The sequence below is a fragment of the Macaca mulatta genome, chromosome 16 (genome assembly GCF_049350105.2).
Source record: "Macaca mulatta isolate MMU2019108-1 chromosome 16, T2T-MMU8v2.0, whole genome shotgun sequence".
Taxonomy (NCBI): domain Eukaryota; kingdom Metazoa; phylum Chordata; class Mammalia; order Primates; family Cercopithecidae; genus Macaca; species Macaca mulatta.
The window spans coordinates 42,475,695-42,497,902 of NC_133421.1; the positions used below are offsets into that span (position 1 = coordinate 42,475,695).

Here is a 22,208-nt window from a genome sequence, read left to right on the forward strand (position 1 = left end):
AAAGGACCAGAGACCACTCCCTTTGCAACTCCCACTCCTCACTTTCTTCTTGGAGATGGAAAATGTTTTGAAAGTACCTCTGATTGTCTTTCCATAACCAATCCGACGTTTGCATAGGAGTGTAACTTTGTAACTTCAGCCTCTGATTGGTTATGGAAAGCAACCAATCAGACTAATTGCAGTCCAAATCTTCTTTTGCATAGGAGTGGAAATTTGTAACTTCACTTTAGCCTTTGATTGGTTGTGGAAAGCAACCAATCAGACTGATTGCAGGCCAAATCTTCTTTTGCATAGGAGTGTAACCTTTGTAACTTCACTTCAGCCTCTGAGTGGTTGCTTTCCACAACCAATCAGACTGATTGTGGCACCACTTCATTTACATGGGGTGAACAACAAGTGGCCAATGGACAACCTCTAGGAGGTATTTGGACCCCAGAAGATTCTACAGCAGGGGCTCTTGAGCCCCTATGCTGGGGTCTGCTCCCACCCTGTGGAATGCACTTTCATTTTCAATAAATCTCTGCTTTTGTTGCTTCATTCTTTCTTTCCTTGCTTTGTTTGTGCGTTTTGTATAATTCTTTGTTCAAAATGACAAGAACCGGCCGTGTGCGGTGGCTCACGCCTGTAATCCCAGCACTTTGGGAAGTTGAGGCAGGTGGATCACCTGAGGTCAGGAGTTAGAGACCAGCCCGGCCAACATGGCGAAACCCCCTCTCTACTAAAAATACAAAAAAATTAGCAGGACATGGGGGCGCACACCTATTATCCCAGCTACTTGGGAGGCTGAGTCAGGAGAATCGCTCGAACCCAGGAGGTGGAGGTTGCAGTGAGCTGAGATTGTGCCATTGCACTCCAGCCTGGGCAACAGAGCCAGACTCTGTCTGAAAAAAAAAAAAAAAAAAAAAAAAAAAAAAAGACAAGAACCTGGACATCTTCCACCCGTAATAAGCCAAGACTGTGCCACAGCACTCCAGCCTGGGCGACAGAGTGAGACTCTGTCTCAAAAAAATTAAAATACAACAACAGCAGAAGTATGAACTAAAAAAACCACCTCTGTGGGGTGGATGTGGCCTTGGGGGTACCAGTTTCCAGACCTTGTGTCAAGCGGCCTAGGACCTTATCTGTATGCTTTGTTACCTGTCACGGATACTGACCTTAGGCTTGGACCACCAGGATCCTGCCCTGCACCCCACGCTTTAGTTGGCCCACTCCAGCTGGAGGGCATGTTCCCTTCTAGATCATGCTCCTGGTACCCTGGACTCTGGAAATTCCTGTGCAAACAGCCCTGAGCCTGCTTCCAAGGTCTGACTTCCCTCCACCCAGGGCAGCCTGCACTGTTAGAATGAAGGATGGCAGGGTAGGGGGTGTGTGTTTGCCTGAATGCATTGGGAGTCCCCCTTCGGTATGTATGGGATGGAGTCGTGTGGGAATAGAAGCAGCAAGACTACTAGCAAGGGCTCTGCATTTGTTCTCTTGTCCCTGGCTAGGCAGTCGTCAGGGGTGGGCCTGCCTGTCACTGCCCCGTGGGTCAGGCTGTAAATAAGAGCGACTCTCGATTCACTCTTTACCCTGGGCCAGACAGTCCGATGCATCCTGCATCCCATCATTCGTAATACCAACTCTGAGGACGCTGACAAGCAGCAGTCCCGTTTTACAGACGGAGGCACAGAGGTTGAAATAAGTTGCCCATAGCTAGTGAGTGGCAGAGGCAGGGTTTCAATGGGACAGTCCGTGGCGGAGCCGACTGGCTCCGCCGCCAGCCCCCCTGCGGAACCCGTCGGCGCTCGCCGCCTGGGACCGCCAGCCCGGGGCGGGGCGCCGGCAGGGACCCTCCGCGCCCCTCTCCGTCTGCCGCCCGGGCGGGCCTCCGCGGGGGCGCGAGGAAGGGGTGTTGGGTCGCCAGGGCCCGCCTCCCAGCTGCCCCGGCCGCCGGGGGGCCTGGCGGTGACGGCGGCGCCTGGCGGCGGGGATTTGGCGCGGGCCGGGGGCCGGGGGCCGGGGCCGGGGCGCGGGGGCGCGGGGCTGGATTCCTAGGGCCGCGGCGCTTCCCGGCATGCTCCGCTGCAGGCCCGCGCCCGCGCCCGGACTTTGCCATCGGCGGGACTGTCGCGGGATGCGCCCCGGAGCCGCAGCCTGAGGTGGGTGAGCCCCGCCTGGCCGGGCGGGCCGCGGCGAGTCGGGGCGGGGGGCTAGGAGGGCTCGGGGCCCGGCCCGGCTGCCGGGGAGAGGGGAGGCCGGCGCCGCAGCTTTGTTCTCGCCGCGGGGCCGCGCGCCCGAAGTTGGGCAAAGGAGTGGGAGCCGCGCCCGGTAGCGCTCCGGGGCTCGTGCAGCGCGTCCCGGGCGGGCTGGGGGTCCCTCCCTCCCAGGGACAGAGTGGGCGTCCTGGGTGGACGAGCACGGACGGGGAAGCGGGTAGGGTCTTGGATCTGTTTTGTCCTTGTGGGTCCAGAACCGGAAGGGAAGGGGGAAAGTAAGGGAGAGAGAAAGAGAGGGAGAGAAACAGGAAAACTTACTCTTCAAAAACACAAAGAAACGCCACGCAGACAGACTGCATGGAAGGACCGCGAACACACGCTCCGAGAAACACACTCAGCTCACACGCACTGAGAAGCACACTTAAGATAGACACTCAGGTCACACATAGAAGCACACTCAGAGAAACAGTTCACACGCACTCAGAAACGCACTCCGAGAAACACACTCAGCTCACACTCACTCAGAAGCACACTCAAGATAAACACTCAGCTCACACACAGAAGCACACTCGGAGAAACATTCAGCTCACACACACTCAGAAACACCCTCTGAGAAACACACTCAGCTCACACCCACTCAGAAGCACACTCAAACAGCTCACACAAGCACATTCAGAAAACACTCAGAAACACACTCAGCTCACACTCAGAAATACACTCCGAGAAACACACTCAGCTCACACACTCAGAAGCACACTCTGAGAAACACGCAGCTCACACACACAAAGAAAAACAGCTCGCGCACACTCAAACACAAACACTCGGAGAAACACACTCAGAAGCACACTCAGCTCACACACACCCCGAGAAACACGCGCAGAGGAACACAAGGCACAGGAAGAGAGAGGAAACCAAGTGGGTGGTCTTGGAAGCCTGGGATGGGGGAGGGGAAGGAGAGACACTGAGAAGGGGGAGATGGGAGCAGCAGAGGGAAAGATGCATGGAGAGAGAAACAGAGATAAAGGCAGACGTAAGAGGAGGCAGAAAACACAGGCCAAAAGGAGGTGGATGAAAGGACAGTACAGAGAAACACACATCGAGAGAAATAGGGGTGGACCCTGACAATTACCCCCTTCCCCCCACCCTACCTCTCACAAAATCAGAGATACACACAGATGAAAGAGGCAGATGCCAACCTTCTCATCTTTGTGGTCCAGTGAGCTCCAGGTGGGAGAGCAGCTCTGTGAGCCCTTTGAGAAAAGCCTCCTTGGCACTTTAAGCCGGGCACGTCCCAGCCTTGTCTACCTAGCAAACTCCTGCGCATCCTTCAAAACCCAGCTCAAGCATCAGCACTCCTGTGGAAGTGTCAGTACCCAGAAAGTGTCATGCAAACATATTTACTCTCCTTTCCGTGTTCTTCTGCAGGAAGCACAGGCACATGGAGTTGAAGTGGTTTGTCACCTGTCTGCCTCTCCCACCAGCTTAAGATCAGGGTCTCTGTCTTATCCGTCTCCAATCTCCATTGCATGATGCACAGTAGATGGTCAATAAATACTCAGTGTGAATGGTGACTGAGAGCGTTTGAGCCCTCCAATATATGGAGGATAGAATTAAGTGCAAATAGAGGAAAAGCACCATCCTGGTATTGTACCAGGACTCCTAAGTCAGAGTGTTCTTTTTTCACGTAGAGAAATTAAAGCCCAGAGAGGGGAGAATGCTTGCACAAAGAGAGGCAAGCAGGAGGCCTCCAATGAAATAACAGTGAATATGTACTTCTGTGAGATGCCTTTGTTCTTCTGGCTTATGAGTTTAAAATAGGTGTGAAAGACCGCTATTCTTCAGTTCCTTTCTCCAGAGGTAGCTACTGTTATCAAGTTACATTTTATGTGTGTGTGTGCGTATCTATGTGTTCATACCAAAAAAAATTCTGTGCACAGACTAGTGTATACAAATGCACGGACTTCTTTCATTCTTCTTTTGTATACAAATAAAAGAATTCTATGAGAAAAAGAAATAGATGTGAAAGAGTCTCCTGAGTGAAAACAGGCAAGAGGCAATGGACACTTTAATGCCAATTCTAAGTTTCCAGCATTGAAACTGACAATTAGAACTCTTTTCAGAACCTTTACAGTCTTCTTTCTTCCTTGGTAAGGAAAAGTATAGTGAATGCCCATCTCAGTTTAAGCGGATGGCTTTCTGCCTCCTGACTGCATATTGGACAAATTCTGTAACCTCCTTGAACCTCAGTTTCCTCAACTGTAAAATGGGGTTACTAATGTCCACTTCATAAGATTGCTGTTGGAAAAGTTTGAACAAAGTACCTGGTGCAGAGTAGATCCTCAGTAAATACAGTTTCATCTTTCCTCTTCTTTAATGGGTGTTCTTTTGTGCATGTGTTTATGGATGTGAAAACAACTGCTAGTTAAAATGTTTCCTTTTGTCTAGGGTTTAAAAAGCTATTTTAAGGCCCGGCGTGGTGTCTCATGCCTGTAATCCCAGCACTTTGGGAGGCCCGAGGCGGGTGGATCACTTGAGGTCAGGAGTTCAAGACCAGCCTGGTCAACATGGTGAAACCCCGTCTCTACTAAAAATACAAAAAATTAGCTGGGTGTGGTGGTGGGCACCTGTAATCCCAGCTACTTAGGAGGCTGAGGCAGGAGAATCTCTTGAACCCAGGAGGTGGAGGTTGCAGTGAGCCAAGATTGCGCTATTGTACTCCAGCCTGGGCGACAGAGCTAGACTCCATCTCAAAAAAAAAAAAAGCTGTCATAGTCCAATTGGGAGCAAATTCTTCTGATAAAGGAAAAGGCAAATTTGGGGCACGGCATAAAATGTACCTTGGTTCTCTTCAGGCCCTCAGATCTCTGCAGGTGTCGTGGAGGAACCTAGCACCTGTCATCCTCTCCCCCAATTTGCCACTTCCAGCAGGTAAGACCCACCTGTCCCACTCTCTTTCATGGCTTGTTGACCAGATCTGATCTGACTTCATGTTCTCTCAAGCTTTAGCCCATAAGGAGGATGTGAGTGGGACTGAGTCAGGAGCCCTCCGGAAGCATGGAGACCGTGGTGATTGTTGCCATAGGTGTGCTGGCCACCATCTTTCTGGCTTCGTTTGCAGCCTTGGTGCTGGTTTGCAGGCAGCGCTACTGCCGGCCGCGAGACCTGCTGCAGCGCTATGATTCTAAGTGAGTGAGCCCATGGAGGGCAAGGAGGAGGGGTGGGCTCCAACTAAAGAAAAAGAGAGGAACACGTAGTTCAGTGTTGGGCAACTCTAACTCAGCTTTTTGGTTCTAAAATGGTGCCTGCAGGTGTCCTTCCCTATAAAGGCCTCAGAGTTTAAGAATGTTCCTTAAGCCTCCCAACATCCTGAGTCACCTCCTTCTCTGCTTCCTGAGCCAAGAAGAAAGTCACTGAATATGAACATGTTCACCTAGCATAAAAGCTCAGCCATCTGTCTCAAACTGGCCACCTCACTTAGCAATTGGACAAGCTAAATCACTTTCCAGCCAGACCCAGAGGAACAGAAATCAGATGCCCACACTCTGCCCATACATCTAAGCAACAAACATTTGGTTTTGTGAAATTCCAACTTAGGACCATCTCTCTCTTTGCACAGCAGAGTTTTTTTTTTTTTTTTTGAGATGGAGTTTCACTCTTGTCTCCCAGGCTGGAGTGCGATGGTGCAATCTTGGCTCACTGCAGCCTCTGCCTCCCGGATTCAAGTGATTCTCCTGCTCCAGCCTCCCATGTAGCTGGGATTACAGGCATGCACCACCATGCTCAGCTAATTTTTGTATTTTTAGTAGAGGTGGGGTTTCACCATGTTGGCCAGGCTGGTCTGGAACTCCTGACCTCAGGTGATCTGCCCGCCTCAGCTTCCCAAAGTGCTGGGATTACAGGCATGAGCCACCATGCTCGGCCTGCCCAGCAGATTTATTTGTGATGCATTGTATGTGAAATATATTTTGTAAGCAGGATTTAATTTTCAATTTAGGGATATTTTAATTGATAGACCCTTCAGGGATTAACCCTTAGTTTTTCTCATCCTTCTGTCTTAATCCTATCAGCATCTTTGTCAAGTGATTCATAATTTATAAATGCCCATTTATATGATCCAGGAAAGCATTTCTATTGAACAGAATGCCATGGTATCTCATTTCCTAAAGTACCCTGTTGTAAAATTTGAGGTGTTTTTACTTCTTTCACTTTTCCAGTGTTACTAGGAAAAGGCAGGGATATAGGGATGGACCAAAGTGGTTCACAAGAGTTATTCCGCAGACCAGGTAGGGAACCCCCGTAGGTTTGGGTAATAGGAACCACCGCCTCTCTATAAAATGTAGGATTAAAGGGAAAATACGTTACAGAAGGATATAATTTTGTCCTGAAGGGATATCCCTAACATCTTTGTAATCAGGTAGTTACACCCTACTCTTTCTGACTCCATTTCACTTTGCTTTTGTTTTAGTGCCCCCGGCCTGCCTCCCCAACTCACTGTCTGGCCACGTGCCCTGCCTTGCACTGCAGCCCCACTAGGCTTAGGTTTGGATCCGGGACAAGTGGTCTCTGCTCTAGCTTATCGACTCCCTTCCTTCTTTTATGGTGTATGTGGGCCTCAGTGAGGAGAGGGTCAGCAGCAGTCACCCACCATGAAACCATTTGACAGGGGCCTTTTCTTCCAGGCCCATTGTGGACCTCATCGGTGCCATGGAGACCCAGTCTGAGCCCTCTGAGTTAGAACTGGATGATGTCGTTATCACCAACCCCCACATTGAGGCCATTCTGGAGAATGAAGACTGGATCGAAGATGCCTCGTAAGGCCATGGGAACTGTTTGCTTTTCCACGGCCCCCCGGGCTTCTGGAAAATGGTGCCCTTTGCTGGCGTCCTTTGCCAGAGTACTTAGCTGGCATTCAAGAACAGTCACTCTGTTACTTGCTGCTCTTTCCTGTGCCTTTAGTGTTGGGGGAAATCAGAATATGACTTGAAAGTGTTTGTCCTTTCCTTCTGTGCCCACATTTTGTAGACCTGAACACTGCGGCCTATAGATGTGTGGCAAAGGTTGTTATAAAGTCACCCTGGTGTGCTTGGGTTATCCTTGAGGTGCCCATAAATTTGGCTCAGGCTCCAGAGATGCAGCTTTTTTCTTTAGGATCTCAGGGATCTCTCCATCCAACAGGACCCCCTACATTTTGAGAAGTGGCTGCTACTTCATTGCCTTACCCATTTAGCCATCCATTCCCTGGGCACATGTTTATGGGGCATTATGTGCAGGGTGTTGGGTCAGGTACTGCAGATACTGAAACAGTTGAGAAGACAGTTATAGTCAGTATCAGAAACTGTAAGAGATCCCTGCGTACAGTGCAGTAGGCACATGGAGAAGGCAGTGTCTAGGTTTGCCTGGGTTGGGGAGGTTGAGCTGGATCTCACGGAATATTACCACAGAGGAGGTGCCTTTTGACTTGGGTCTTGAAAGATGAGGAGGAGTTCCCCAGGCTGAGCACAGGGGAAGGACACATTGGGCAGAGGGAACAGTCTACCAGAAGCTTGAGAGTTATAATAAAGCATGACTCACTAGGCACACAGTGGAGTTTGCTGGAAGAGTAGATTGGGTGCAGGGAGGAGAAGGGAGGGGAGGTGCTCTCTCGTTTAACTCATGGGCTGGTCCATGTTGACACTGAGGCATTCCCACTCTCAGTGGTTGGTATTTGACTGTGCCCACTGGTCAGGGCGAGTTGAGGAGCAAGGGTGGGAGCTGGAGGGTGGTGAGCCCCTCCAGATGAGCACTGATGACTTCTTCTTGTTTTCCCAGGGGTCTCATGTCCCACTGCATTGCCATCTTGAAGGTAAACCTCTCTCATTTCTCTGTGGGATAAAGGGGAGTCGAAAAGCACCGCTGTGTATGGACGGAGTAGAACAGGACCTTAGAAAGGGCACTGACCCCTCGCAAGAGGCTTTTCCTTAACCTGACACTTGGAATTTTTGTGGTTTCCTTCCTTTCCTGCCTGGACTGGCTGTTTACAGAATCTCAAGGCTGTTTCAAAGGCTTTATTTCATCTGGTTGTCTTAATTCAATGACCTGCGGGAAAGACAGCCTAGGTACACAGCCACCATTTCACCCCTTATAGAGAAAGCTGTGTGTGCCTGAGACCATGTAGCTGCCAAGAGAAATGGGGTTTCCCTGCTTCCCCCTGCACACTTTTTTTTCCACTAACAGAGTTCAGGCCTGTACAGTGAGTTTCTTTCTGTATTTGGATTTCTACTGTGACTACAAAGTCATCACTAGCCCTCTTTGGCTGTGACCATAGTCAGCCAAATGGGACAATCATTGTTAAAAAACCAAAGCAGGCATACTTCAATCTGAAGGCAGACGATTTTTTCTTTGAATGCCTGGAATCTTTGAAATATTGCATCCAATTTGCATTTTGGGTGATTTTATGGTTTTAGCATTTGTTTTCAATTCTTGTCTGTTAATATCCTACCTAATAGAATAATAGCTATACTGAAATATTCGGCCAGTTGCAAATATCAGGTTTTTTTTTTTACATCAGTAACCTGGGTAATCACACATTTACCTCTTTGACTAGTAAATATTCAAGATTTCAAAAGAGACAACTTTGTCTTTTCTTCAGTGACATTCAGTAGAAGACACTATTAATAAAATATTCTTGACCCCACCTCTTCTTTGGCTGTCTCTCTCAGGGGATGGATAAATGCCTACTAGGAAGTTATTATCTCAGAGTCCAGGTTTAGTTAATTCCGAGAGGCTCTTTGGATATACAAATATGGCTATAGATATAAATATGGTTATTGATAGAGCTAGGTAGGCATAATGACTAGAGGATAATGCTATACTACATTTCCCTTCTCCCAGCCAAGATGTGTCCTGGGCCTGGGTTTTGTCTCCTGTTCTCATCTATTAGGAGGATAAATGGCATCTGTGGTGTGAGACGAATCAGCTGGAGGGAGTCGTATTGAATTGGAATCAGTGTCTACCCGGGGAACCTCAGATCAAAGGAGAGCGCTTCTAAGTCCCCTCTTGGGATCTTAAGACACTTTTGCTAGGTCACCCGCCCTTGAGTCTCTGTGGTGGGAGCTGGGAGAGGGGTCTGGGCTAACGCCCGGATGGACCTTTGGGCTTCTTTCTGCTCTCTACTGTCCAGTTCCAAGTATAGGTCAGGTAGAGGTGCTTCCTTGCCATGGATAGAGACGCACCCATGTTGGTTGGTTCTAGCATGGGGAGGCCTGGAAAGGGGAAGCAAGCTCTGGGGTGGCCAGCTCTGTGGGTGGACAACAAAGAAGGCTGTATGTCAGTCTTGCCTTTTCCCTGCTTTTCCTAAGGTCCTTTCATCATCAGCTTGACAAACACGCTAATATATTACCTGAGACCATTGTTGAAATAAGTGCTGTTCTTGGAGCATGTGCTCAAAGGGAACAATGGCCCTTTGTTCAGCCCCATTCCTGAGGGTGCCCTGCTGGAGATATTTATTCTTGTGGAAGTCTAAACCATGAGATGAAGGAATAGAAAAAGAAAGTAGGTTTTTCCCCTAAGCGAGAAGGTGAAATTGGAGCACATGATTTTTCTCAGACAGATTATTTCAGCTTAGTCTTCCCAGAGCCCACACCCTGCCCTTGATCTGTGGCTCCCACCCCAGTTCCTCTCCCAGCCATGCCCTTGGCTTTTGCCACTTCCCACCCGTTTCCTCTCATCTCTGTACTTTTCACATCTGGCCATTAGGTTAGGGGGCCAGCTGCAATGGGACTCATGGCAGGGTTGATTTGTCTTGGGGGGTGATGGTGAGGCCCTGAGTGGAGCCAGGTCAGCCCTCATCTCTCTTCTCCCTGCCGCATTAGATTTGTCACACTCTGACAGAGAAGCTTGTTGCCATGACGATGGGCTCTGGGGCCAAGATGAAGACTTCAGCCAGTGTCAGCGACATCATTGTGGTGGCCAAGCGGATCAGCCCTAGGTGAGCGATTGGCGGCCTCGAGGTCCCCACACTCCATGAGGAAAGAGAGGGGCTGGATGCTGGGGTAGCCGCAGAGCTGGGCTCTTCTTTAAAATGGTGCACAGGCAACTTCAGCTATTTGTTTCCCACACATTTACAGAGTGACCAGGAGGGTTTAGATATCGAGACTTCCCAGCTAAGTTGTGCTCCCACCATCCCCACCTGCAGCATGACCCATCTGAGAGGGCTTTGAGGAAGCTCCAGCAGGTGCCTAGTCCTGACCCCGTCCTAGACTCTGCCTTGCAGAGCCCGTAGTGGCCCCTCTTTCCCAGCCACACACCAGCTCCCCTTGCCACACCTTCCTCCCAGGCCAACATTTCACACAGACGCCCACACCCCTGTCTCTGCATGAATCTGTATTGGAGACTAGCTTGGGGGACCCACTCTGGCTGTGCCCACTGCTCCATCCCTGGCCCAGGTCAGCAACCTCCAGCACTGGGTGGGAGCTGAAGCCATATGGCTTTCAACCTCCCAAATTCCAGGCTGACTGTGAAATCCCGTGTGGGAGGCAACCAGCAGGATTGCAGTCAACAGCTACACCCCCTCATTTGGGCTTGATTTCCTGACGAAAAATAAAGCCCTTTTCTTAGAGCCAAGGGCTGTACTAAGTTTGTGCTGCCACCTGGTGGCTGGTATGCTGACATGCAAATCAGAGGGTTTTCCCCGCCAGCCACCTGGCCCCTCTGCCCACCGGGAGGGCACCTCTGTATGCCTGGTGAAACAATGGCACTGCTGTAAGTTCCAGGGACCCACACGTTCCTTGTTGCCATGGCCCCTAGTAAATCACGGGGAACCAGCCCGTTCTCTGCCTCAAGATTAACCAAATAAAAACGACCAGTTTCCTGAGTCGCCACATGAGTTCCTTTGAGGGAAGACGCGACCTGGTCAGCTTGAACTCGGTTCAGGCAGTTCATGAGTTGAGAGAGTGGGAGGGAGATAATCCAGGGAGGGACTCAGCCCAGAACAGTTCCCGGCTTTCTCTGGAGTTGCTCCAGTGGGGTGTAGCTACATGGTCAGCTCCTGGCTTTATAAGAACCCGCGTCCCAGGCTCAGGGTGGGCACTGGGCATTCCTTCCCCATTATTTATTTTTATTTATTTATTTTTGAGATGAAATCTTGCTCTGTCACCCAGGCTGGAGTGCGGTGGTGTGATCTTGGCTCACTGCAACTCCAACCTCCTGGGTTCAAGAAATTCTCCTGCCTCAGGCCCCTGAGTAGCTGGGACTACATGCACCTGCTGCCTTGCCCAGCTAGTTTTTGTATTTTTAGTAGAGAGGCGGTTTCACCATGTTGGCCAGGCTGGTCTTGAACTCCTGACCTCAGGTGATCCGCCCACCTCGGCCTCCCAAAGTGCTGGGATTATAGGCGTGAGCCACCACACCCAGCCTCCTTCCCCATTAGTTTTAAATATTCTGCACTGTGGTATCCACTAGACCCTTCATCATGCTTTTTGTGCCTTCTACGAGCCATTTGGGGGCCAGGCAGATTCCTGTGATATGGGTTATAAGGCAGCACTTTCAGGAGGTTGAGGTTTCTGTGTGAGCCTGGGTGAGTAGGATCAGTACTGGTCCTAAGGTGAGGGTGTGGCATTGTCTAAAGGGTGGACCAGCTCTGGTGCTCACAGGCCGGTCCTAAAGAGCACCTTGGACTACTTCTAGAATGCTCTGTGCCATAATTCAGCCAGGGTCTTCACTTTGTCCTTTTGCCCTCACTCTTTTTTCTCCTTCTGGCCATGTTTTGTCCCCATTGTTTTTCCTGCTCCATTTATCCCACACAGTGTGTTGATGGCCTATTAGTCTCGAGGTGGTGGCTTCAGTACTAGAGAAAGGGACTGGCTGAGACAGGCGCCGAGGGTGACTGTGTCTCTGCATGTCCTCACCAGCCCCACAGCCCTGAATAAGAGTGTTTGAGGCCATCTTTTTTCAAGTGCTTTTAGAAATCAAACAATACATCTTTATTTTTTCTTCCTGTCGAGTGTTTATAAGCAGATTTGGAGCAAAACCTTGTACCACGCAAATCAGAATGGAGTGTAGTTCTGAACTTGATTTAAAAAATTAACCACATGGTAGAAGAAATCCAGTAGAGCAGTGTGAAGCCAAATGAAACTCATGGCCTTCTTTTTCCATGTCTTACATACCTTTAGCTTTGTATTTTTTTTTTCCTGAATACAAGAGTAATTCATGCTTCTAAAAATTTAAAATACTGCAGACATAGATGACCTGGAAAGTCTACTCCCTCCCAATTGTAGGAAGTAACCACTATTAAGTGGTGAGTGTTCTTCCAGATCCTTCCCAATCCCACATTTCAGAGCTTTTGTTTATCTATTTTTATGCAAATGACAGATCGAGCTTTACATATTATTTGGCAATTTGCCTTTTTAATATAGTAGTAATCTTGAACATCATTCCATATGTATGACTGTATTTTTAAAAACCACTGGAACTGAAACAAAACTGGAAAACAAAATAGTCTCTACAAAGACTGAACCTGAAGTCTTTGTGCCTCAGTGTCTGAGAATGCAGAAGCAATTGGAGAAAGAACCATTAAAGACCGGGTCTAGAATATCAAAAAAGAAGAATTGGAATAAAGATAGACAGGAAGGAAGGGGCTGGGTGTGGTGGCTCACGCACCTGTAATCCCAGCACTATGGAAGGCTGAGGTGGGCGGATTACCTGAGGTCAGGAGTTCAAGGCCAGCCTGGCCAACATGGTGAAACCCCGTCTCTACTAAAAATACAAAAATTAGCCAGGCACGGTGGTGTGCGCCTGTAATCCCAGCTACTTGGGAAGCTGAGGCAGGAGAATCACTTGAGTCCGGGAGGTAGAGGTTGCAGTGAGCTGAGATAGTACCACTGCACTCCAGCCTGGGTGACAAAGCGAGACTCCGTCTCAGAAAAAAAAAAGAAGGAGAAAAGGAGATCAAGAAAGTGAAGTACTGAACACCTTTTGCCTCTGGTCAGGGTGGATGATGTTGTGAAGTCGATGTACCCTCCGTTGGACCCCAAGCTCCTGGACGCACGGTGAGAGCGGTGGTGGGTGCACGTTTGGTTTGTCATGCAGAGGTCCACAACTGTTTTATCAGATCTGTGAGGCTGGCTGACTGACTTGTGTAGGGAGGGTGGCTTTGCGGACTCCTTAGGCTGCCCGGGCCTTAGGTGCCATTTACTTCAGTGAGTGGCTCCTGACTGGGTGATAGAGGCCAGTCCTCTCCTGAAACCCAAGAGAAGAAAGAGCCAGTCTTAGATTTTAAATTGTTATGATTAGACATCCGGCCATGTTACATGCTAACTGTGCCTTCCCTTCCACCTTTCCTCTTGCGCCCTCTGATTTTTGGACCCCAGAAGCAGATATGCCTTAGCTGTGAGTGCTGCCCAGTGGGGCGGTGGGGCAGTGGTTCCCAGAGCAGTGAGAATGGAAGTGACAGGTCAGCCATGGCTGTGCTCACCTGCCACCAGATGTGCACATACACAGAGTGTACTTAGCCGTATGAAATTGTTATGTTCCTGTACCAGATGCATGCCATTTAAGAAAGATAGATTCTTTTCTGCCTTGGATTTATATGACTGTTTCATACGCATGTAACAGTTGCCAGATCGGCAATGGGTCACAGCGCTTCAACTTTGGTTTCTCTGCCCCACTCCTACTGCTGCCCAGCTTTGTCCATGGGTTAATAACCTGTAACATATTCTCAAATACATCATGGTACTCACTATATAAAAGGTATTCTACAGTGAATTTTTCAGCACTGAAAAATCTACTCCTCACTTCGCTTTTCAATTACATTTTTTTGTTTTTTTTGAGTTGGATAAACCAGCCCTGGGCCTTACCGATTTGTAATCAGTAAGGAATGTTTAAGTGAGGGTGTGTCTGTCCTGTGTTTAAGTGGGCAGCAGTTGGGGATTGTGCTCATCTGATTGATCATATCTGAACTGTTTCACAAGGCGCTCTTTGGGGGAGATGTTAATAGGTGTGCTGCAGAAAATGGCTTCCACAGTCTTAAATAGGCTTGTGAGAGACAGCCTGTTATATTCTCCTCGGAGCTTTATCAGGTACATCTCAGAAGGCTCTGAGGCAAGCTTCAGTTAACCTTGTTTAACCTAGCCATCTCCAAATTTATTTGAGCATGGAACCAACTTTAAATTGCATACCTACCAACATCATAGGGAAAGGTGTGCAGTTTGGGGAATACTAGTCAAAAAGTCTATCTATTTGGGCTTTTGTGCAAAGTCCCTCATTTCCTAGGAAACCTGACCCTATTTTTTTTTCCCCTAGGACAACTGCCCTGCTCCTGTCTGTCAGTCATCTGGTGCTGGTGACAAGGAATGCCTGCCATCTGACGGGAGGCTTGGACTGGATTGACCAGTCTCTGTCGGCTGCTGAGGAGCATTTGGAAGTCCTTCGAGAAGCAGCCCTAGCTTCTGAGCCAGATAAAGGCCTCCCCGGCCCCGAAGGCTTCCTGCAGGAGCAGTCTGCAATTTAGTGCCTACAGGCCAGCAGCTAGCCATGAAGGCCCCTGCTGCCATTCCTGGGTGGCTCAGCTTAGCCTTCCACTTTTTCCTGTAGAGTTAGTTGTTCTCCATGGCTCAAGAGTTCACCTGTGTGTGCATAGTAAAGCAGGAGATCTGCATCAGTTTATGCCTCTGTTGCAGTTGCAAACTGTGGCTGGTGAGTGGCAGTCTAATACTACAGTTAGGGGAGGTGCCATTCACTCTCTGCACAGAGGAGCACTGAAAACTGGTGGACTGTCAGCTTTATTTAGCTCAGCTAGTATTTTCAAGAAAATTGAGCCAGCGTCTAAGAAATCAAGAGGTTTCACGTTAAAATTAGAATTTCTGGCCTCTCGATCAGCCAGAATGTGTGGCAATTCTGATCTGCATTTTCAGAAGAGGACAATCAATTGAAACTAAGTAGGGGTTGCTTCTTTTGGCAAGACTTGTACTCTCATCTGGCCTGTTTCATTTATTTGTATTATCTGCCTGGTCCCTGAGGCGTCTGAGTCTCTCCTCCCCCTTACAGGTTTGGGTTTAAAACTGAGGAACTATAAAGTTGATGATTTCTTTTTTATCATTATGCCTGCAATTTTACCTAGCTACCACTAGGTGGATAGTAAATTTATACTTAATGTTTCCCTCAAGTGTGTAGTTATTGAGTCAAATTCATATGGATGGTGTATTGTGGGACATACTTAGATGGAAGGAGAGAGCCTAAGAATCCTGAAGATGATTTCTGTGTATGCCTCAAAATGAGATATTTAGGCTGGGTGCAGTGGCTCACACCTGTAATCCTCGCACTTTGGGAGGCTAAGTTGGGTGGATTGCTTGAGCCCAGGAATTTGAGACCAGCCTGGGCAACGTGGTGAAACCTCATCTTTACAGAAACTACAAAAATTAGCTGGACATGGTGACACATGCAGCTACTTGGTAGGCTGAGGTGGGAGGATTGCTTGAGCCCAGGAGGTGAAGGTTGCAGTGAGCCCTGATCGTGCCACTGCATTCCAGCCTGGGCGACAAAGTGAGACTTTGTCTCCAAAACATACATATATATAAAATATGTTTAAAGACTTCTTGAAGTTCAGGCAGAAGTGAAGATACCACTGTGAAGTAGTTTCCACATTAACAATAGCGATGACATGAAGGATGTGTTCCCCCTTTCTTCTGATATTAATATCTGTTCATTTTGAAACATTGAGACGAGGGGCATTTTTATGACTTGAAACTTTACTATGACCCAGAATCACAATTATATAATTTGGATACATACCCAGATGGCATAATTTCTATCATAAGCCTGTAGGAAAAGCTTGAAGTTCTTTACTTCTCAGGTTCTCAGAGCCAGCTTGCTCTTGGGAGAGGGGCCTGGTATAGGGGCTGCCCAGGTTCATAGCCTATGCTGTCAAGCATGTTTGGAGTTGCATACCTGTTCCCATGTCAGTTTCTCTAACTGAAGTCAGGAAATTCCTCAGCTGGATTCTAGGAAACCAGGAACCCATATTCCCAAATGCAAGATTGGGGCCTGGTTTGTCTTTCAATTTGGGCACATTTCATTCTCTCCAGGAAAATGGGCCATTTCCATCTTGCACAATGTACACCAAACCACAGCTGGGATATGGAGTCAGGAGAGGGAAGCTGGAGCTCAACTCTCATGGACTAAAGGATGGATTCTGGATGGGTTCCAGGGGACACCTTATTGGATTGGTGGCTTCCATCAACCCTAAAAACGTTAAGTGGTGAACTTTCCTGTCCTGTCAAGCTGTGAATGGGGAATGTATACAAAGTTACTTCGACTTTTCTATTTGAGGCCTCCACAGTAAACATCCAGAGTCCTCCTATTTTCTTTTTACCTCCCTTTCAGAGCCCGTTTTCGTAATTAGACTGGAAAGCAATTCATGCTAAGTGCAATGGCTGCCACAGTTGTAAGTGTCCCCTGCATTTTAGCCTGCACTAGAGCCCTAAGCCACAGAGAAGCAGTTCTGAATTAGTATCTCAAATACCATCCACCCAGTATGGGTCTGTGGGGTGGAGAGCTTTCCCAGCACCCCTAAAGCAATGCCCAATGTCAATTACCTTCTCTAAGTCCTGGCAAGTCCTGGCACACCGGCTTTCTGGATCCCGTAGATGCTGCCCTTTCTGTTGTGAGGAGAGGTTGCCAAAGATATTGGAGGTGTCTGCTGGACTGTAGGATTTCTGATTCCACTGCTGTGTAGTTTTTCTTTCTAGTGCTGTACAAGAAGCCTCTGGATAAATTTGGTGTTGGTGGCTGATGGTTGAGGTAGAAGCAGTAAGGGGGTAGGAGGCAATGCCACTCCTCTAGGCCCTTTGGGAGTTGGCTGAAGTTACTTCCTCCCTTGGAAGGGGCTGGTTAGTGAGTGCCAGGGATCTCAGGAGTGTCTCTGTGCCAGATGTGGTTTCCCAGGCAACAGACACATTCCTAAGTCCCTAGTTCACTAGCATCTATATAGATGGTAGTAGAGCCTTCCTTCCATGTCTCCCTTCCCCTGGCCTGGAGTAGGAGCATTAGACTCAAATTCTGATGAAAAAGAAATTACCTGGACATAGGAATTCAATGTGAAGAGAACAAGATATTTGAAGTCAGACAGAATTAGGTTTGAATTTGGGCTCAGTGACTTATAGTGTGAGCTTGGTCAGGTTCTTAACATTCTGGTCCTTAGCATTCCCATCTGTATGATCAAGGCTATTGTCATTGGGTTGGTATGCCAATCATGCGAAGTGGTATGTGTGAGCTGCCCAACTGTGGACCTGGTTCTGATTAGTCGATGTTAACCCCTCTTTCTCCACAGCTTCCCGTTCTTTGATGCCGCTGACCCAGATGGCATCACCTCAGTTACCATGGCTTGGTCCAAACAGCGACTTCTGTTCATGGGCTCTGGAATTGAGTGGCCAAAAATCTGGAATCCCTGCAGTAGGGAGAGTAGCCTTGTCCCTGCCCTGCTACAAGTCTGTTCATATGGAGACATACAAAGCCGTGGGCCTCTTATCAACATTCAAAGGGTTGATTGTGCAAGCTCACATTCCTCTAGAGCAACTCCCCCAGCTTGTGAGATCTCCGAGAGGGAACATGTGTTCCTGGCATCCAACTTCCCCTGGTGCTCCCCCTGACCTGCCTCATTCCAGGAGTTCCCTCTCTTCAGAGACCCTGTGTGCCCACACGAGTGGACTTTTAGAAAATGGCCTATAGTTCAAAGGCCCTGCATTGCTTTATGGCCTTGGAAATGTGGGGAAAGTGTCAGATGAAGAATTTCTATCCTCCTCACCTCCTCCCTGTCTCCCATAAATGCATACTGAGAGCCTACTGTGAAGGAGGGGTCGTGCTAGATGCTGGAGCTATGGAACAAAAGGCACAATCCCTGCCCTTAAGGAGCGATAGAGAAATGAACAGCTGCTGGAGCCATGGCTGTAGCCAGTGCTGTGTTGGAGGGGACCGCAAGAGGGGCCGTGGGCACACAGAGCAGGGACGGGGCAGGGGGGCGGTTGAAATAGGAAAGAGCTGCTGCCTGAATGGAGACTTGATAAAGGAAGAGTCAAGCAACAGAACAGAAAATGGTCCCAGCTACTCAGGTGGCAGAGGCGGGAGGATCGCTTGAGCCCAGGTGGGGCGGAGGCTGCAGTGAATCTTGATAGAGCCACTGCACTCTAGCTTGGGCGACAGAGCAAGACCTCGTTTCAAAACACACACATGTACACACACATAGAAAGTGCCGGGGGAAGTAATATGGTTGTGTTGTGTTTGTTCTGGTGGGTCTTACTGTGTTTCTATGAGAAAGGCTGATGAGCAGTTTTGAGAATTTGAGGCAAAACTGGTTCTTCCTATTTCATCCTATTTGTATTTTTATTATCCCAATGTTTTAGGTAAGGAGACCAAAGCAGAAAGATCAGTAACTCTCCTGGAGTCTCACAATTAATATGAATCAGAGCAGGATCTTCAGCTCCCCAACTTGTGTTTTTCACTGGCACATCTTCCTGCCTGGGTGCAGCAGGTGGGAAATCCATCATGGAAAGGAACAGACATGAGAGTCATTCCATTCTCTTCTAGTTCAAATCTTTTTTGTGAAAAAAAAAAAAATGGTAATTGTGACCCATGAACTAATTTCATGGCTTACAGTCCACAGGATGATAGAACATAGGTACTAAAATGAGGGCTGGGGCATGGCTGAGGTAGTTCCTCTCCTTCCAAAATGACTTAATTTTATCTATTTAAAATAAAATTTGCATTTACCAGAATAGCGGCAAAAATTTATGGTGCAGAATAGAATAATTGATTTATTACATGATTGATTAGTTCAAGAGTCATCTGTTGAGCATCTGCACTGGATTAGGCCCAGAGATGCAGGAATGAATAAAAAGATAATGTCTCTCTTGAGGCACATACAATCTAAGGTGGAAAGAAAACCATAAAGAGTCATTTTCAATACAGTGTGGTAAGGGATAAGGGAGGGAATGTGTGTGTGATGACAGCACGGATCAGGGCCACCAAACCCAGGTCATGAGAGTTTCCTAAAGGTGGTGACATCTCAGAATTGTCTGTCAAGGAGGAGTAGGTGTTAGGAGAAGACAGGGTGGGGTTGGGGAAGGCGGAAGTGGAGGACAGAGCATCCAGGCAGGGCCATCTGTGCAGACATGACATTCCATGCCATGCTCAGGACATGTCAGCTGGTTCAGTAACTGCAAGTCTCAGGTGGGAGCCGGGGCACGGTGGGAGGTGAGCCTGGAGAAGAAGGTGAGGATGAAACTCTGGAGAGTCTCATAGGCCTTGCTGAGGTCTTTGGACTTTTTCTCTAGGTCGTAGGGGGCAATTGAAAGTTGAAAATTGCTTTCTTATTTTTTTCCTGGGACACTAGCAATTGATCACTGCACCCTCACCAGCCTTTAATGTTTTCCTAATTTGATAGGTGAACAATGGCTTAGCATTGTGTTAATTTGCATTTCTGTGACTACTGGTGCAGTTAGACATTTTAAAAATGTGTTTATTAGCTATTTATACATATTCATGACCATTGCCCATTTTTCTACTGGGATTTTAGTATTATTCTTATTGACTTATATAAGCTCTTTATATATTAAACATAACAACCCTTTGTCATATTTATTGCATATATTTTTCCCTAGCCTTGTCATTTGCTTTTTAGTTTTGTTTACAATGGTTTCTGATGTCCAAAAAGTTTCAAATTTGGTGTAGTCAAATTTATTGATTTTCTTTTCATTAGTGATTTCTTCCATTGCTTTTATACTTTCTTACCCAGAGATAAAATAAATATCATAGAAATATTTGAAGCAGTGGAGTGTTCTGGGTGGAATATTAATAATAATATTCACATGTTAGGTGGAGTGGCAGAAAAACCCAGCAGGGTATAAAAAAACCCAAACCTTCCTTTATCCACCCCAAACCCAGCTCAAGGTTAAGGGTAGGAACAGTCACAGGCCAAAGAAATAGACAGTCACAGGTCAAAGAAATTGATGAGAAGAGGAAGGGAAACCTTGAAGGACGAGTAGGAGCTGGTCAGGCATACAGGGTGTGTGGGAGTAGCACAGAAAGGAAGCTGCATGTCCCAAGGTAGAGGCTGAAGAAACAAGCATGTCTGAGTGCCAGGGACAGAGAAAAGCCACACAATTTTCACAGGGCAGAGAAAAGCCACACAATTTCTGCTGTCATGAGATTGTAGTCTGGTGAGGGAAGACAGACATTAAACAAATGTTGCATAAATAAATGTAAAATGAAAACTTTTAAAAGTGTTGTAAGAAAAGAATTTGAGTCTTATGAGAGATTATAAGGGAAACTGATCTATCCAGATGTCAAGGAAGGCTTGCATTAAGAGAGTCTTTGGTCTACTATCTGGAGGAAAAGTAGAAGTCCGTAGGTGAAGAAGTGGGTGTACAAGGAACTGTACGTGCAAAGGCCCTTGGGCAGAAGGACAAGAACTGAGACCAGGCCAGTGTGACTGGAGAGCAGACGGGGAAGAAGGTCAGATGAAAATGGGGGAGGGGTCAAATCATGCCAGACTTTGCAGGCCATGTGAAGGACTTTGGTCTTTCTCCGAAGAGTGATGAGAACCCATTCAAATGGTTTACTCAAATCTGGTGGGGTTTGATTAGAGGTGGAGACATAATCAGATTTGTATTTTGAGAAGATCCTTTTGCCTTCTACATGGAGAACCAATAGGAGGAGGCTGGAGCAGATAGGAGATGCCTGATGCTGCTGCAGCAGTCTAGGTGAGAGATGATGGTAGCTTGGTCTAGGCAGGGAGAGGAAGATGGAGAGGGGAGTGGACACATTTGAGAGATGTGTAGGAAGTAAATAGAACTTGGGTGGATTGAATATGGGACAGTGATACAAGATAATAATGTGCCAAGAAAGACTCCTACGTTTCAAGTTTGCATACCTATATGGGGGTGACAGTTTGGGGCTAGGGGTCACTGGTACAGGAAGCACCAGAAGAGGATCAGGTTTGGGGACGAGTTTAAAGTCATCCATTTTGGACTTGAAGAGTTTGCGGTGCATTTGAGATATCTGAGTTGAGTTAGATATATAATGGTTGGAGCTCAGAGAAGACTGGGCTAAAGGCTTTTCATAAGTTATTATGAGAGTTTTGGCCATGGGTGCAATCCTAGGGAAAGAGTGTGGAGTGAAAATTGCAGAGGGGTATAAGAAACTCTAACATCGAATATGATATCGGGCCAGTTCAAAGCTCTGTACAGTTATGTTGATGATTAAATGAAATTGCATATGCCCAGTTCCTGGCACACAGTAGGCACTCAGTAAATATTAAACATATCTCCTTTTTCTCCTTTGTTTCTCTGCTCCCTTTATTCTATTTCTCTCTCTTTCCTGGCTCTGTGTATTGCAGCCAGAGATTCAAGCTGACTTCTTCCAACTTCCCCAGGGTACCTAGTGCACGAACCTGGCATGCATCACTCTCCTCCAAGACCCAGCCTAGGAGAGCCTACCTCTCAAGAGAGCTGTCTCAGGCTGAAGTAAGGGTACTTTGGGCCTTTGTTTGGTTACCAATGATCAGTGCTCAGAGAGCCAGTCTTTTTTTTTTTTTCCCCTCCCTCCCTCCCTCCTTCCTTCCTTTCTTCCTTCCTTCCTTCCTTCCTTCCTTCCTTCCTTCCTTCCTTCCTTCCTTCCTTCCTTCCTTCCTTCCCTCCCTCCCTCCCTCCCTCCCTCCTTCCTTCCTTCCTTCCTTCCCTCCCTCCCTCCTTCCTTCCTTCCTTCCTTCCCTCCTTCCTTCCTTCCCTCCCTCCCTCCCTCCCTCCCTCCCTCCCTCCCTCCCTCCCTCCCTCCCTCCTTCCTTCCTTCCTTCCTTCCTTCCTTCCTTCCTTCCTTCCTTCCTTCCTTCCTTCCTTTCGTTCTTTCTTTCATTTGATCGTTCGTTTTTTTTAGACGGGGTCTCACCCTGTTACCTAGGCTAGAGTGCAGTGGCATGATCTCTCAGCTCACTGCAACCTCCACCTCCTGGGCTCAGTCAATCCTCCCACCTCAGCCTCCTGTGTAACT

At 47.9% G+C, this 22,208-nt stretch overlaps 1 protein-coding gene and 1 long non-coding RNA gene across 4 annotated transcripts; one reads left to right on the forward strand and one right to left on the reverse strand.

Annotated features, from left to right (window-relative positions):
• The first annotated feature begins 2,045 nt into the window (after positions 1 to 2,045).
• Positions 2,046 to 15,333, forward strand: TMEM98 (transmembrane protein 98). 3 transcript variants are annotated; one of them, XM_077970771.1, is made up of 9 exons: positions 2,046 to 2,138; positions 4,641 to 4,730; positions 5,048 to 5,123; positions 5,196 to 5,380; positions 6,875 to 7,006; positions 8,004 to 8,037; positions 10,046 to 10,161; positions 13,160 to 13,219; positions 14,472 to 15,333. In XM_077970771.1, the coding sequence occupies exons 4-9, from the start codon at positions 5,250 to 5,252 to the stop codon at positions 14,677 to 14,679; spliced, it is 681 nt and encodes a 226-aa protein (XP_077826897.1). In that variant the 5' UTR covers positions 2,046 to 2,138; positions 4,641 to 4,730; positions 5,048 to 5,123; positions 5,196 to 5,249; the 3' UTR covers positions 14,680 to 15,333. The 3 variants fall into 3 exon arrangements, with proteins under 3 accessions (XP_077826897.1, XP_014974534.1, XP_014974535.1); XM_015119048.3 differs by lacking the exon at positions 4,641 to 4,730; XM_015119049.3 differs by lacking the exons at positions 4,641 to 4,730; positions 5,048 to 5,123.
• Positions 12,550 to 17,320, reverse strand: LOC144335437 (uncharacterized). Its single transcript, XR_013406290.1, has 2 exons — positions 16,763 to 17,320; positions 12,550 to 13,409 (listed from the first exon to the last, which is right to left on the reverse strand). It is a non-coding gene; the product is annotated as an uncharacterized LOC144335437 (long non-coding RNA).
• Between the last annotated feature and the right edge of the window lie 4,888 nt (positions 17,321 to 22,208).